At 39.5% G+C, this 11477-nt stretch overlaps 2 protein-coding genes across 3 annotated transcripts; one reads left to right on the top strand and one right to left on the bottom strand.

Annotated features, from left to right (window-relative positions):
• The first annotated feature begins 386 nt into the window (after positions 1-386).
• Positions 387-3702, top strand: miox (myo-inositol oxygenase). 2 transcript variants are annotated; one of them, XM_053319137.1, is made up of 10 exons: positions 395-569; positions 660-740; positions 1315-1395; positions 1773-1935; positions 2032-2099; positions 2342-2451; positions 2715-2782; positions 2882-2931; positions 3112-3224; positions 3305-3702. In XM_053319137.1, the coding sequence occupies exons 1-10, from the start codon at positions 552-554 to the stop codon at positions 3411-3413; spliced, it is 861 nt and encodes a 286-aa protein (XP_053175112.1). In that variant the 5' UTR covers positions 395-551; the 3' UTR covers positions 3414-3702. The 2 variants fall into 2 exon arrangements, with proteins under 2 accessions (XP_053175111.1, XP_053175112.1); XM_053319136.1 differs by having other exon boundaries at positions 387-569; positions 2715-2931.
• Positions 3703-3829: 127 nt separating this feature from the next.
• On the bottom strand, positions 3830-11281 carry lmf2a (lipase maturation factor 2a). Its single transcript, XM_053319132.1, has 14 exons — positions 11123-11281; positions 8986-9239; positions 8864-8892; positions 8413-8606; positions 8051-8229; positions 7692-7830; positions 7098-7226; positions 6911-7016; positions 6722-6818; positions 6451-6633; positions 6152-6320; positions 5219-5330; positions 4787-4895; positions 3830-4681 (listed from the first exon to the last, which is right to left on the bottom strand). Exons 1-14 carry the CDS (start codon positions 11214-11216, stop codon positions 4253-4255), a joined length of 2223 nt encoding a protein of 740 aa, XP_053175107.1. The 5' UTR covers positions 11217-11281; the 3' UTR covers positions 3830-4252.
• Positions 11282-11477: the final 196 nt, after the last annotated feature.

Here is an 11477-nt window from a genome sequence, read left to right as displayed (position 1 = left end):
GACCCTGTTGTAATGGGGTCATTACCCAGAAATAACCTGAAACTTGAAAGCAGGAATCTTTGGTTTTAAAATAAAATAGTGCTGTTTTTCATTAATAATTAAAAAAAACTATATGGTTAATAATAAACAACTAAACTGAGGAACAAAGAACTACTGAGTCATTCTACATCAGCCCAAATATGTAACCTGCTGATTATTGAAAAACACACACACACACACACACACACACACACACATACACACACACACACACACACACACACACACACACACACACACACACACACACACACACACACACACACACACACACAAACACACACACACACACACACACACACACACACACACACACACACACACAGCCAAAGTTCAACACAGGGTACCCCATTAGGTGAGGTTTGGTTAAAGTGTGACTGGAGTTAAACCTCATGTGAGCCTACTGTGCAGGTTTTAACCAGCAGGATATATACAGGTAGGGAAGTAGATGCTCAGTTTTAGAGGACCAACACATCACAACACTGCAGCTGAATAGACTTCATACAATAACCATGAGGGTCATCAACTTGGTATGTGCCATTTTACTTATTCTTTTCAAAGTATCTACTGTATGTAAAACTTGAAAACATATCCTTTAATGTCTGTTATTTCAAACGCAGGGTCCAGACCCATCTCTAGCATATCGGCCAAACCTGGACAAAAATGAAGCCAAAGAGAAGGAGGAATACAGAAACTTTGAGGTAAGCCTATGAATCAATTAGAAGGCTATAATTCACTCAAAAGGTCAACTTCATGGACATATGTTTGTTTATTTGACATCACTTTGTAAATTTTATGATTTTTTCCACTTTTCCAAAATGTAGAGATTTAATGTACACACAGTCTGATGGTTGAAACAGGCAGATCTGCATATTTGCCCTAATTCACCTGTTAATGTCTTAATCAAACTTATAATACATCTTTATCATACATAGACTTCTGAGATGCTGTTTTGTTTTCAAAGAAGTTCAGTGGCTAGAATTGTCCTCTGTATACACTAATAAATATACTCTTCATAGAATTGTTATACTGTATACTGCAATATAGAAAATATGTTATGTAATTCTTAATTAAATTGCTGTTTCAGTAAATTTTGAAAGAAATTAGGAAATCACAGTAGGTTGCATTGCTGGCTAAGTGTTAAAGATGCAACAAAGCTTCAACTTTTGCAAAAACACATTTATCCATATTTCATGTGGTGTTACTTCTTGTCTTTATTTTAAACAACTAGGATTATGTAATTGTATCATTGCATGCTGTATATTTGTGTTTCAGGATGGAAGTCTAATTGACCGTGTGTTCAACACGTACAAGCTGATGCACACCAACCAGACGCTGGACTTTGTGAAGCAAAAAGTCAGTAAATGAAGAGCAAAAACTGCAGCTATGCAGTATGTCTTTCACACCGACTCTGAATCCTCTTCATGTTTGGTGAACTTTTGTTTTGCACCAGTGGACGGAATGAGCCTTTTAGACTGAGCAAACATTGTTTGAGTAACCTCATTTTCACTTCTCCTAAAGGTTATGTAGGAACACTTGTTTGTTTGAAATCACCCACTCAGGCTGATCAGAGACCTTCTATAAAAAATATGTTTCAAATTTAACAGTGAAAATACTTTTCTTTTCTACTTTTTTTAGAGGTGTTCAGGCACTTTTTCTCACCTAAAAAAGATTTCGAAGGGAGTTTGAGAAAAAGTACCCTCCTCATAATAATGTGATTCACCCCCCTGCAGCATTCTGAATGGACCAGCTGCAACCACACTCAGATGGGGATGATGGACATTATTATGTCTCTAGACCAGCTGGTGGATGAGTCCGATCCTGATGTGGACTTCCCCAACTCGTTCCATGCCTTCCAGACTGCTGAGGGCATCCGTAAAGAGCACCCTGACAAAGGTACCAGACAGAGGGAGACAACAGCCCTATCCACCCACACCCACACCCACACATGTAAAGTTTGGTAAATGTCTTGCATTCACTGGTCCTCCGCAGACTGGTTCCAGTTGGTGGGTCTTATCCATGATGTTGGGAAAATCATGGCTCTTTGGGATGAACCCCAGGTAGGAGAAAGTTAAGAAGCAACAATCGCTGCCACTACAGGTCCTTCATGGTGCCTGGAATTACTAATGAATATAAGTTCACTGTACTGCCTAACTGTAATAAAGAATTCAGACTAGCTTTTCTATAAACTTAAGTATATAACACTCATGTCATTTTATCGTTTCTTAAATATCCATTTATTATTTTATGACCCAATTTAGATCCTTTGTGTCTTTTAATGAGAAACGTGTGTACTCTGTAGTGGGCTGTGGTGGGGGACACCTTCCCTGTGGGCTGCAAGTTTCAAAAGTCCATTGTGTTCAGAGACAGCACCTTCCTGGATAACACTGATGATAAAAACCCATACTACAAGTAGGTACCCTTGTATTACATCATTAAGACTTGTAAACGAAAGGATGATCAATTGATTACTTTAAAAAGCAAAATCCATTTTGCAGCACTTGTAGTCAATCGATCAATAATATAACTGTATTTATATGCAATACCATCACAGGTACTCTGCTGTACTAAACTTATGTATTTTATGACTATCATTATCTACAGCATCTTATACACAGGTTATGTGTTTGATTCTGGAGTTTGTCTCATTATAAAAAGATTTTTTTCTCTCTTAGTACTGAACATGGGATCTATGAACCCAACTGTGGGCTCGAACACGTCTTCATGTCCTGGGGTCATGACGGTAAGAGAGGTCATCCCATTAAAACATATAAATGTGTACCACTGTTAAATAGCTTTTTAACTATGATGCTGTACTTAATTCCTGCATTTTTGTCTTCAGAGTACCTCTATAGAGTTATGAAGTTCAACAACTGCACCATACCAGAGGAAGTGAGTACAATTTTACAATACATTGCTGTTAATTTATGTTTTGGGCACATCATTGTAAAGTTGACACATGATAGAAGATACGATTATATGGCCTTGACTGGTCATGTGTAATTGAAGAATAAAAACTTACAGCGGTTGCAGACTCATTATGGATCTACTGTTTTTTCTGTCTTTCTTCAGGGGCTTTACATGATCCGCTTCCATTCCTTTTACCCCTGGCACTCTCGTGGAGACTACATGCACCTGTGCAATGACAAAGACCTTCGAATGCTGCCCTGGGTCCAAGAGTTTAAGTGAGTATCTTCCTCTCTACTGTTCTCATTGTCCTACTCGCTGCTTTCTCCTGACCCTGAACCGTCTGTCCTTTCCACAGCAAATTTGACCTGTACACAAAGAGCCCCAATCTGCCCAACGTTGAAGAGCTGAAGCCATATTACCAGTCCCTGATCGACAAGTACTGCCCTGGTATACTGAAGTGGTGAAACAGACACGCAGCAATGAAAGGCTGTCAAGAAATAAGCACATAGAGATGATCACATACTGTACATATAACACTGTAGCTGCACTTAGTACCTTCTGTACACATATTACTTATCACCAAATATATTTATATCAAGTTTCTAACTACTCAGAATATAATTAGAATAACTAGATTAGAATGTCTGATTTTATGTATACTAACAATTCACGTTTTTAATGTCATAATTCTCATAATTATGAAACACTGACAGAAAATTGTATCATATTTTAATATTAAAAAGTATTACATTGCTTTGTGTGATGTTTCATTTCTAATACTAAAGGAAGCAAAAAAGACACCAGTGGAGAAAAAAAAGAAAAAGTGCAGAGTTGCTTCAGTTCTGGACATACAGCAGAGACAAGTGACCACAGGGACAAAAATACAATAACAACATTAAGCAAACACAAACACCTGCATTCACCTAGAAGTAGAACCACACCTGAATAAACCACGTAGAAAAAGTACAAAAAATGGCACGGAAGAAAAAATCTGAAACGATATACATGTTCACCCTCCTAACAAAAAAAAGAAGTAATTTCTGCTTTCACTTGATTTGTTGAGAAGATCTCTCTCGGATTATTAAACATAGGCAAATTAAATACTGACCAGAGTGGTTTTAGTGTTTCTGATAAAAGTAAGTGCTTTATGAGTCATGTACTGCATTAAGGTGAGACAGCAATAAACAATAATAAACTTTTTTCCATAACTGTCTCACCAGGAAATACAAATATACAAACAATTTCTTTGGTCATTTTAGTAAGATTTTATGAAGGCAGATGGTGATTAAAGATGACTTGCATCTTAAAACTTTCTTTTTCGCAGGTTGTCATCTTTTTCTCTCTCTTCTTCCTCCTCATCATCCCCCTCTTCCTCCTCATTCTCTTCATCATCAGTAACCTTGCCTTTCTCCCCTGTGTCACCTTCCTCCACCTCATCCTCACTGTCCTCTTCATTTACCCCTTCCTCTTCCTGTTGTTCATCTGACTTCCCGAGGTGGTCTGAAGTGCTGTCGTGTGTCGCTTCTGTGTGATTGTTGGCAGTCTCAGACGCGTTTGCTTTTGGTTCAGTGTATTTGTGTCTGTTTCGCAATCCCTTTAGTAGACACAAGGTGGCACTGCAGGCAATGAGGGTCCAGATTAACACTTCAGAGGGAACACCCCTGACCTGAGAGCGCACCCACCTCATCGCCCTGGCAACTCTGGTTTTAGGCATACGTGGAGGCGATTTATCCTGCACACAAATAATGATCACATATCAATCAATACTGGAATCAGTTAAAGCCTGAATATTTTCTTTACACCTTTCATAATTTTTGTCATTTTAAGATATATTTACCTTGAGTCCGTGCTGGTTAAGCATGCTCTCTAGGAATGAGTTTCCCAGGTGCACCGTGGGATAAAATTCCTCATCATAGACCCTCCTCCACCATCGCTCTGGGTAGGATCTGCCCAAAAAAGACCAGCCAAACAGTAAATATGCTTGTTTGTATGTATGTGATATCATTTATATAGGCTGTCCAACTGAGACAGACAGTGTGCAAATGAGTATAAATTACCTAAATTGATCCATTTTAATTGGTTTTAAAATGGTGACAAAACTTTTGAAAATGTGATAAACATTTCAAAGATGGCAAGTGTTGGATGGTGTTGTGTGTTGATATTTTCAGCTCACACAGGCTACTTCTGTCAGAAATCATAAGATTTCTTCTGTGTTTCTAAACACACTGAAGCAGAGGCAGAAGTAGAGGTAGAGGGAGAGAGCACTGACCCGTCAGCCTTTGGTTCAGTAAACCAGTATCTGTAGCGGTGGGCTCGGAGGTAAGCAGGGGGCTCCTTGTGGAATGGATATTGAGTGACATCCGTCTGGATCAGCTCTATCACTGCAGAACATAAAAACCAAGATGTCAGAGCTCAGTTTATTTATTTTTTTAATAAAAAGGAAAGTTTTTTCTGCATTGTGTGCCATGAGTTGAAACTTTCAGGCATGGTGCACCTCTGGCCCTGTTACAGCACTGTGCCTCACTCTGACACCCTGTCTGATATACTGTTAATGAATATCTGGCTGTCTGCACTTTAGCACTGTAGCTGGCTTTATTATATTTGTATCACTCCAAGTAAAAACATCATGCTATTGTATGCAACAATGTCTGCCAGTCTCTTTTTTGACAGTACCACCCTGGGCACCCAATTGCCAAAAGTGAGGGTATGAAATAGGTCTGACTGAAATTCCACAAAGAAGTATTAAAACAGCTTGCACAGTCAGGCCAGTATCACTTTTAGTTAATAGATGTAGAACATCTCCCTTCAGCCTGCAAACAAAAATACAAAAATACATTTTAAAATGAAATTAAAGAATAATTCTGGTTTATAAAAACCTGGGAAATGCATCACGTTGAAATAAACTAAAAGTTTTAATGCATGCTAGTGTTTTTGTGAAACTAAATGTAATTACTTTGAGACCTGCAGATACCTTAACAATTCATTTCTGATCACCTAATTACTGATCAATATGACAAAACATTTGCTATGATCATGCTACTCATTTGGTTGTAGCCATATATGCAGCATGGTTGGAAACTATAACCCCCAGAGAAGTGCGTCATCGTTTTCTGCCCCTTTGGATTCAGAGCTGAATTGCCCTGAAAGTAGATAAAGTAGTGTTAGTAGTCACAGCAAGAAAATCAGCTGCAGCACTGCGTACCATCTTTCTTGCCCTGCAGCAGTCTGTACATCAGGCTGGTGAACCATGGAGCCTGCGTATGGTGCCCGAGGGCAGCAAACCACATTTGCCAGTCCAACCTGGGCTGATGAGGTGTCACCATAGGAGGAGGTCCACTCAGATTGCCTGGCTTATACATAAACTCAATCTCCTAAAAGGAAAAAGGACATGATATGAACTGATAAACTGGTAGGCACTACAATGACACTACACAACAGACACTACAGTGTAGAAGAGCAGTCAGCTTGAACCCGTCATCAATGATGAATTTTTCCTCTCACCGTCCATTGGACTCCGTCGTTACTCCCCTCAATGACAACTTCTGGCCGCCCAGCAACGCCGGTCATCCTTCTGAACAGACCGTATGAGTTGACCAGCTGGTAGCGATCGACCAGCTCGTGTACCTGACGCACTCCTGGCCACAACCTAGCATTAGAGTCAAACTCAATATAGGTATACGGCACCTGGAAAAGAATAACACCATAATCATGATTTAGAGTCAGAGTGGAAATGAGAAAATTAAACCATTACTGTATCTCCATCATCACACACCAGACTGATAGTGAACATGGCAGCAGTGGCAGCAGCAAACACAGTCCACTGGAGGGTTCCCCAAAATCTCTTCAGGAAGCCAGAGACGCATGCACACCTAGAAAAGACACATTACACATTTTAATGTTGTACTTCTACTGCAACAGACCACATAATCAATCACCCGCCAACACACAGAAGGAAACCTACCTGAACATGGCTTTGACCATCTCCCACGTGAGAGACAGGACCCCAATCCAGACAGAGGGGATGGTGACAGTCTTCAGAAAATTGTTAAAGTGGTGGTATGTGAATGCTGAAAGGATGAAAGTGTTCATGAAAAACTCCAAAAGACAAACTCAATTGTTTATATAACTGCACATGAATACACACAAACCTGTCCTGGAGGAGACTGCGTTCTTTGTGGTGTCCAGCTGAAGATCAAAACATATGACTGAGCCAAAGATCAGGAGAGACCAGACTGCCAGCTCCAGCAGGTAACACAGCCACGACCACAGCTTGGAGTCTGATCAGAACAAAGACAGAGGGAAGATACTCTGAATGGACAAACAATGCAGGCTCATATTCAAGCTTTGTCCCAGTAGTATCTGTAAGCAGGGTTTAAAGTCATTTAGTGAGTGTTAAATATGCTGATGTATGCTAATGAATAATGAGAAGCACAATGACTTAAATATGAATTAAATTAATAATTATTATTATTGTTATTAATTAAAGACAATCCATATAATTTTCTGGGAACTTTTTTTTTATGAGAACAATGTCTGAATGGTCACTGGTTCTACAGCTGTGCAAACTGAATAGACAGGTTTTTACAGTATTACAGTATTTGGAATATTACATGTATACTTTACTATTTAAACAAATCTCAAACAACCAGTGAATTGTGAGATTGATTTCCCCCTATTTGTGCACATTTTTGAAATTAGCTTGGAAACTATGCATATGTATAAAGTGTCTATGCTTATCCTACTGTGGTTGGTGGTCTTGTCTGTCTTGCGCAGCCAGAAGTGTACATGTTGGTCGTCGAGCAGAGACAGACTGAGGGTTAATGTCAGCAGGTTGAAGAAGTTGTAGTTGCCTGTCAAAATGATGAGCACTTGGAGCAGCACCTTTACAAAGAAACATAAAATCAACCCATAATTTCACCTGTTAAACATAAAGAAATGGGTCCTATTTGATAAAAGAAATTAGCTTTTTTAATAAGCACAGCACTTAACATCCTTGTTAATTGTAGATTTCAGAGACATTTATTAGACAACCCTGGAGTTAAGGCTGCAAAGCACAGAAAGAAAACAAACTTTGAAAACAGGCATGTTAATTTATACCAACCTGCAAGTAAAAAGCTCCGAGTCGCAGCCTGCGCAGAGGGCTGAAGAAAAACAGTGGTACAACGATCTCTATGACGAAGGTTCCCATCACACTCAGCTTCTGCCACCAAACTGGCAACTGGTGGGCAAACCAGGCCAGCGGAGTAGGTATACACTGAGTCTCGTAGTGATATGTCAGAGCTATTCAAAAGTGTAAAAAAGACTTAAATAAGATTGTGACAGTTCACCGACACAAGGAGATGTACAAAATTGTTTGAGCATTTACATCTGCAGGTCATGAAAGCATTTTGATTTTCTCCTTATAAAGTGATTTAATCTCTTCTGTCAGTACATCCTGTAGTGTAAAGACATAGAGACACATACCTGTAAGACCCCACCATGTTGGACAACGTGATGTGAGTTTCACCACTCCAGATGCAAACATGAGCCTGAAGAGCAGCCAGCGGATCAGCCAGAAGGTCACACCATCATGTTCTCTGAACCTCCGGGACCCCCTGATTAATGTCAGCGGAGCCACAAGGACACAGAGAAACCCCGTCTCCAGAAGCAGGTTGTCCCTGAATGTTATTAAAGTTGGAAGTGTAACAAGAAACAAGAGAGAGAAAGAAAAAGAAAGAAAGAGAGGACTGAGGTCTGAGTGTCTTCATTCTAGTTGTTTAGATTGATGTTGTTGCACAGCAGCAGAGACAAACATTGCTATGATGATACAAACATCGTATCATCACACTGTCATAGACTTCTTGAGTTGCTGCTATTTACAGCACTGGTATGTTAATTACAAACATCTAAATACAAAGATCTACAAGTCACTCACCACTGGAAGTAGAGAAAGACCTGGCCCACCTGCCACAGAAAAACCAAAGGCAAAGAAACATCATGAGATCACTTACAGGAACTTGTGAGAGAGAAATGCTGTAGACATTACTGTACCCTCACCTGGTACATTGACAGGTACAAGGCCCAGAGGCAAAGAAACACCACGCTATCTCGCAGAGCCTCCACCAGCGTGGCAGCCAGGCTCAACGCTGCCCCTAAGAGGCACAGCAGCTCTATGGCGGTGTGCGTGTCCAGGCCAAGCTGAGGTCCTAACCACAGCAGGGTGGGAGAGGACTGTAGCTGTTCCAGCAGAGGCTTACCACTGTATCGCAGCTGCCGTCGTGCAGGCAGCAGCCCATCATTACCATAGAGACCTGTAAACAGACACAAACACAGGAAGCAACAACATTGTTGATTATTTTCTCAATTAATCTATTAGTTGTTTGGTCCATAAAATATTGATCAACGTTTCCCAAAGCCCAAGGTGATGTCTTCAAATGTCATGTTTTGTTCACAACCTGAAAGATGTTCAGTTTACTATCAGGAATCACAGATTTTGAAAATGTTTTTCTTAAAAGAATTACTCAAAAAGATGATTCAAATAGTTGGCAACTAATCCTTTAAAGGCTGCAGCTCTACAAGATATACAGTAAGCATACATCCTCATTAAATGTTTTGATGATGGCGGTGGAGAGAGCTGTCTAATAAATCACCAAAATCTGCCACAGGCCATACTGTAGTAAGTGATTAGAGCTGCAACGATTAGCCAATTAATCAATTGGTTGCCAGCCAATAAATGACATTTAATTTGATAATCAATCTTTTTTTTTTAAACAGAAACTTCTCAAATGTGATTATTTTCTGGTTTCTTTAGTACTCTCAAAACAAGACATTTCAGGTTAAATCTTGTGCTTTGGGAAACATTCAGTGACATTATTCACCATTTTCTGACATTTTATAGACTAAACAATGAATCAAATTTTTTTGAAAATAATCAAGATTAACCTATAATGAGAATAATTGTTAGTTGCAGTCCTATATGGGATTCACATAATTTTCATCATAAAACAATCCAGTTACCTCTTACACCCTGTATAGAAGCATCCACATTCATTACATTTCTTTTCTATCTATCCTCAATGCCTATATTTAAGCAGGCTCATACAAAGAACAATAGTGGACATGGGTCAATGACAAATAAGGGTGGGTAAGATGAGTAATTCAGAAATATCTTTAAAAATTGTCTTAAAAGTAGCATCAGGTTAAAATGTACATTTTGCATTTTTGTTGGTTTTATGTCATTTGAAATGACAAACATTTTACAAGTAAGACTGAATGCTGCTGAAAAATGTCAAATGGTGTAAACTACTGATAAATATTAAATATTTTATCCAAGTAGGCTAGTGTATTTAAGTGAAAACTTAAATACACTAGTTCTGCCAAACTAGATGATATGGTGTTTTATTGACAATTTAGCAAATTTAATAATTTGGTACAAAGTTTCTATGGTTACACAACTTTTTTGCCATGATCCTAATATTTTCTCTCAAAATGGATTAAAAGCAGAAATGTTATGCTGGGTCCACAAAAAAGAGGATGTGCAAGTTATTCATACGTTTATTTTCACATTTCAACCATTTTCAATTTGACTACACCACATGGACACGAAACATCTAATTGACCCACATATGAAAACCACATTTGGTTTGGTATGATCTTGTTTCTGTATTTGTTTTATATTATATTACACTCTGAAAATCAAATTCATTCCACATTTAATAATCGGTTTAAAAATATTTCTAGCGAGACTATAAATGAACTGAGGATGCAGTGTATATGTTGTTGCACTGTGAAATGATCCTCCTGACACCAAAGAAATATGCATTTCCTTTGACTCATGTCATGGGCCATGACTTCTAGATTCCTGGTGGGAAAATAAAGCCTGCTCCTCTATGGAAACAGAGGGGTTTGTGGGTGCTGTAGTACAAAAACATTACTCTGGTGAGCATCTTCTCCACAGGCTCGTTATCTCTCCGCAGCAGGTAGCTAACAGACTGTATATTGTAGCTAGTAAAGTTAGCTGGTTTGCGGGGTGTGCATGCAAGGGGAAAGCTCTGTGTCTGCTGCCATCAGAAACTTCCAGGCGCTTCTGGGTCAGGACACCGTGAAAAGCGGAGAAACCCAGGAAGATAAAGTTTTCAGCTAACAGGCTAACATACACACACATATGCACATAGACTAATAAGTAAAGTCTCACCTGGTATCTGCACATAGAGGGAGACAAAAGCAGTCAAATAGATGACCGCCATGCACCAGAGGAACATGCGCCTTGGAAGAATAATTTCCCCCATGTCTGTCCGAGCTGCTAGGGCAGGAGGGGCGCTGCCTTTCACCGCTAACTTGCTGCTGCCTGTTCCTGTGGACGTGCAGCGGGAATACAGAGGAGGAGGACGACACGTAGCGATGAAAGGTATTGTTCAACCGAAAGGCCTCAAGATGTCGCTGCAGCTCGCCTGAAGGTTATGCTGCATTCACGGTACATGGGATACAATTGGATGCAGTGTTGTTTTTTGTAGCCTTCGTCGCTCCTGGAGGATATTTTTTTTATTTTT

This window comes from Scomber japonicus, chromosome 5 (assembly GCF_027409825.1).
Source record: "Scomber japonicus isolate fScoJap1 chromosome 5, fScoJap1.pri, whole genome shotgun sequence".
NCBI lineage: Eukaryota > Metazoa > Chordata > Actinopteri > Scombriformes > Scombridae > Scomber > Scomber japonicus.
Note: the sequence above shows the minus strand (reverse complement) of the source record. Positions and strands in the feature narration are given on the sequence as shown.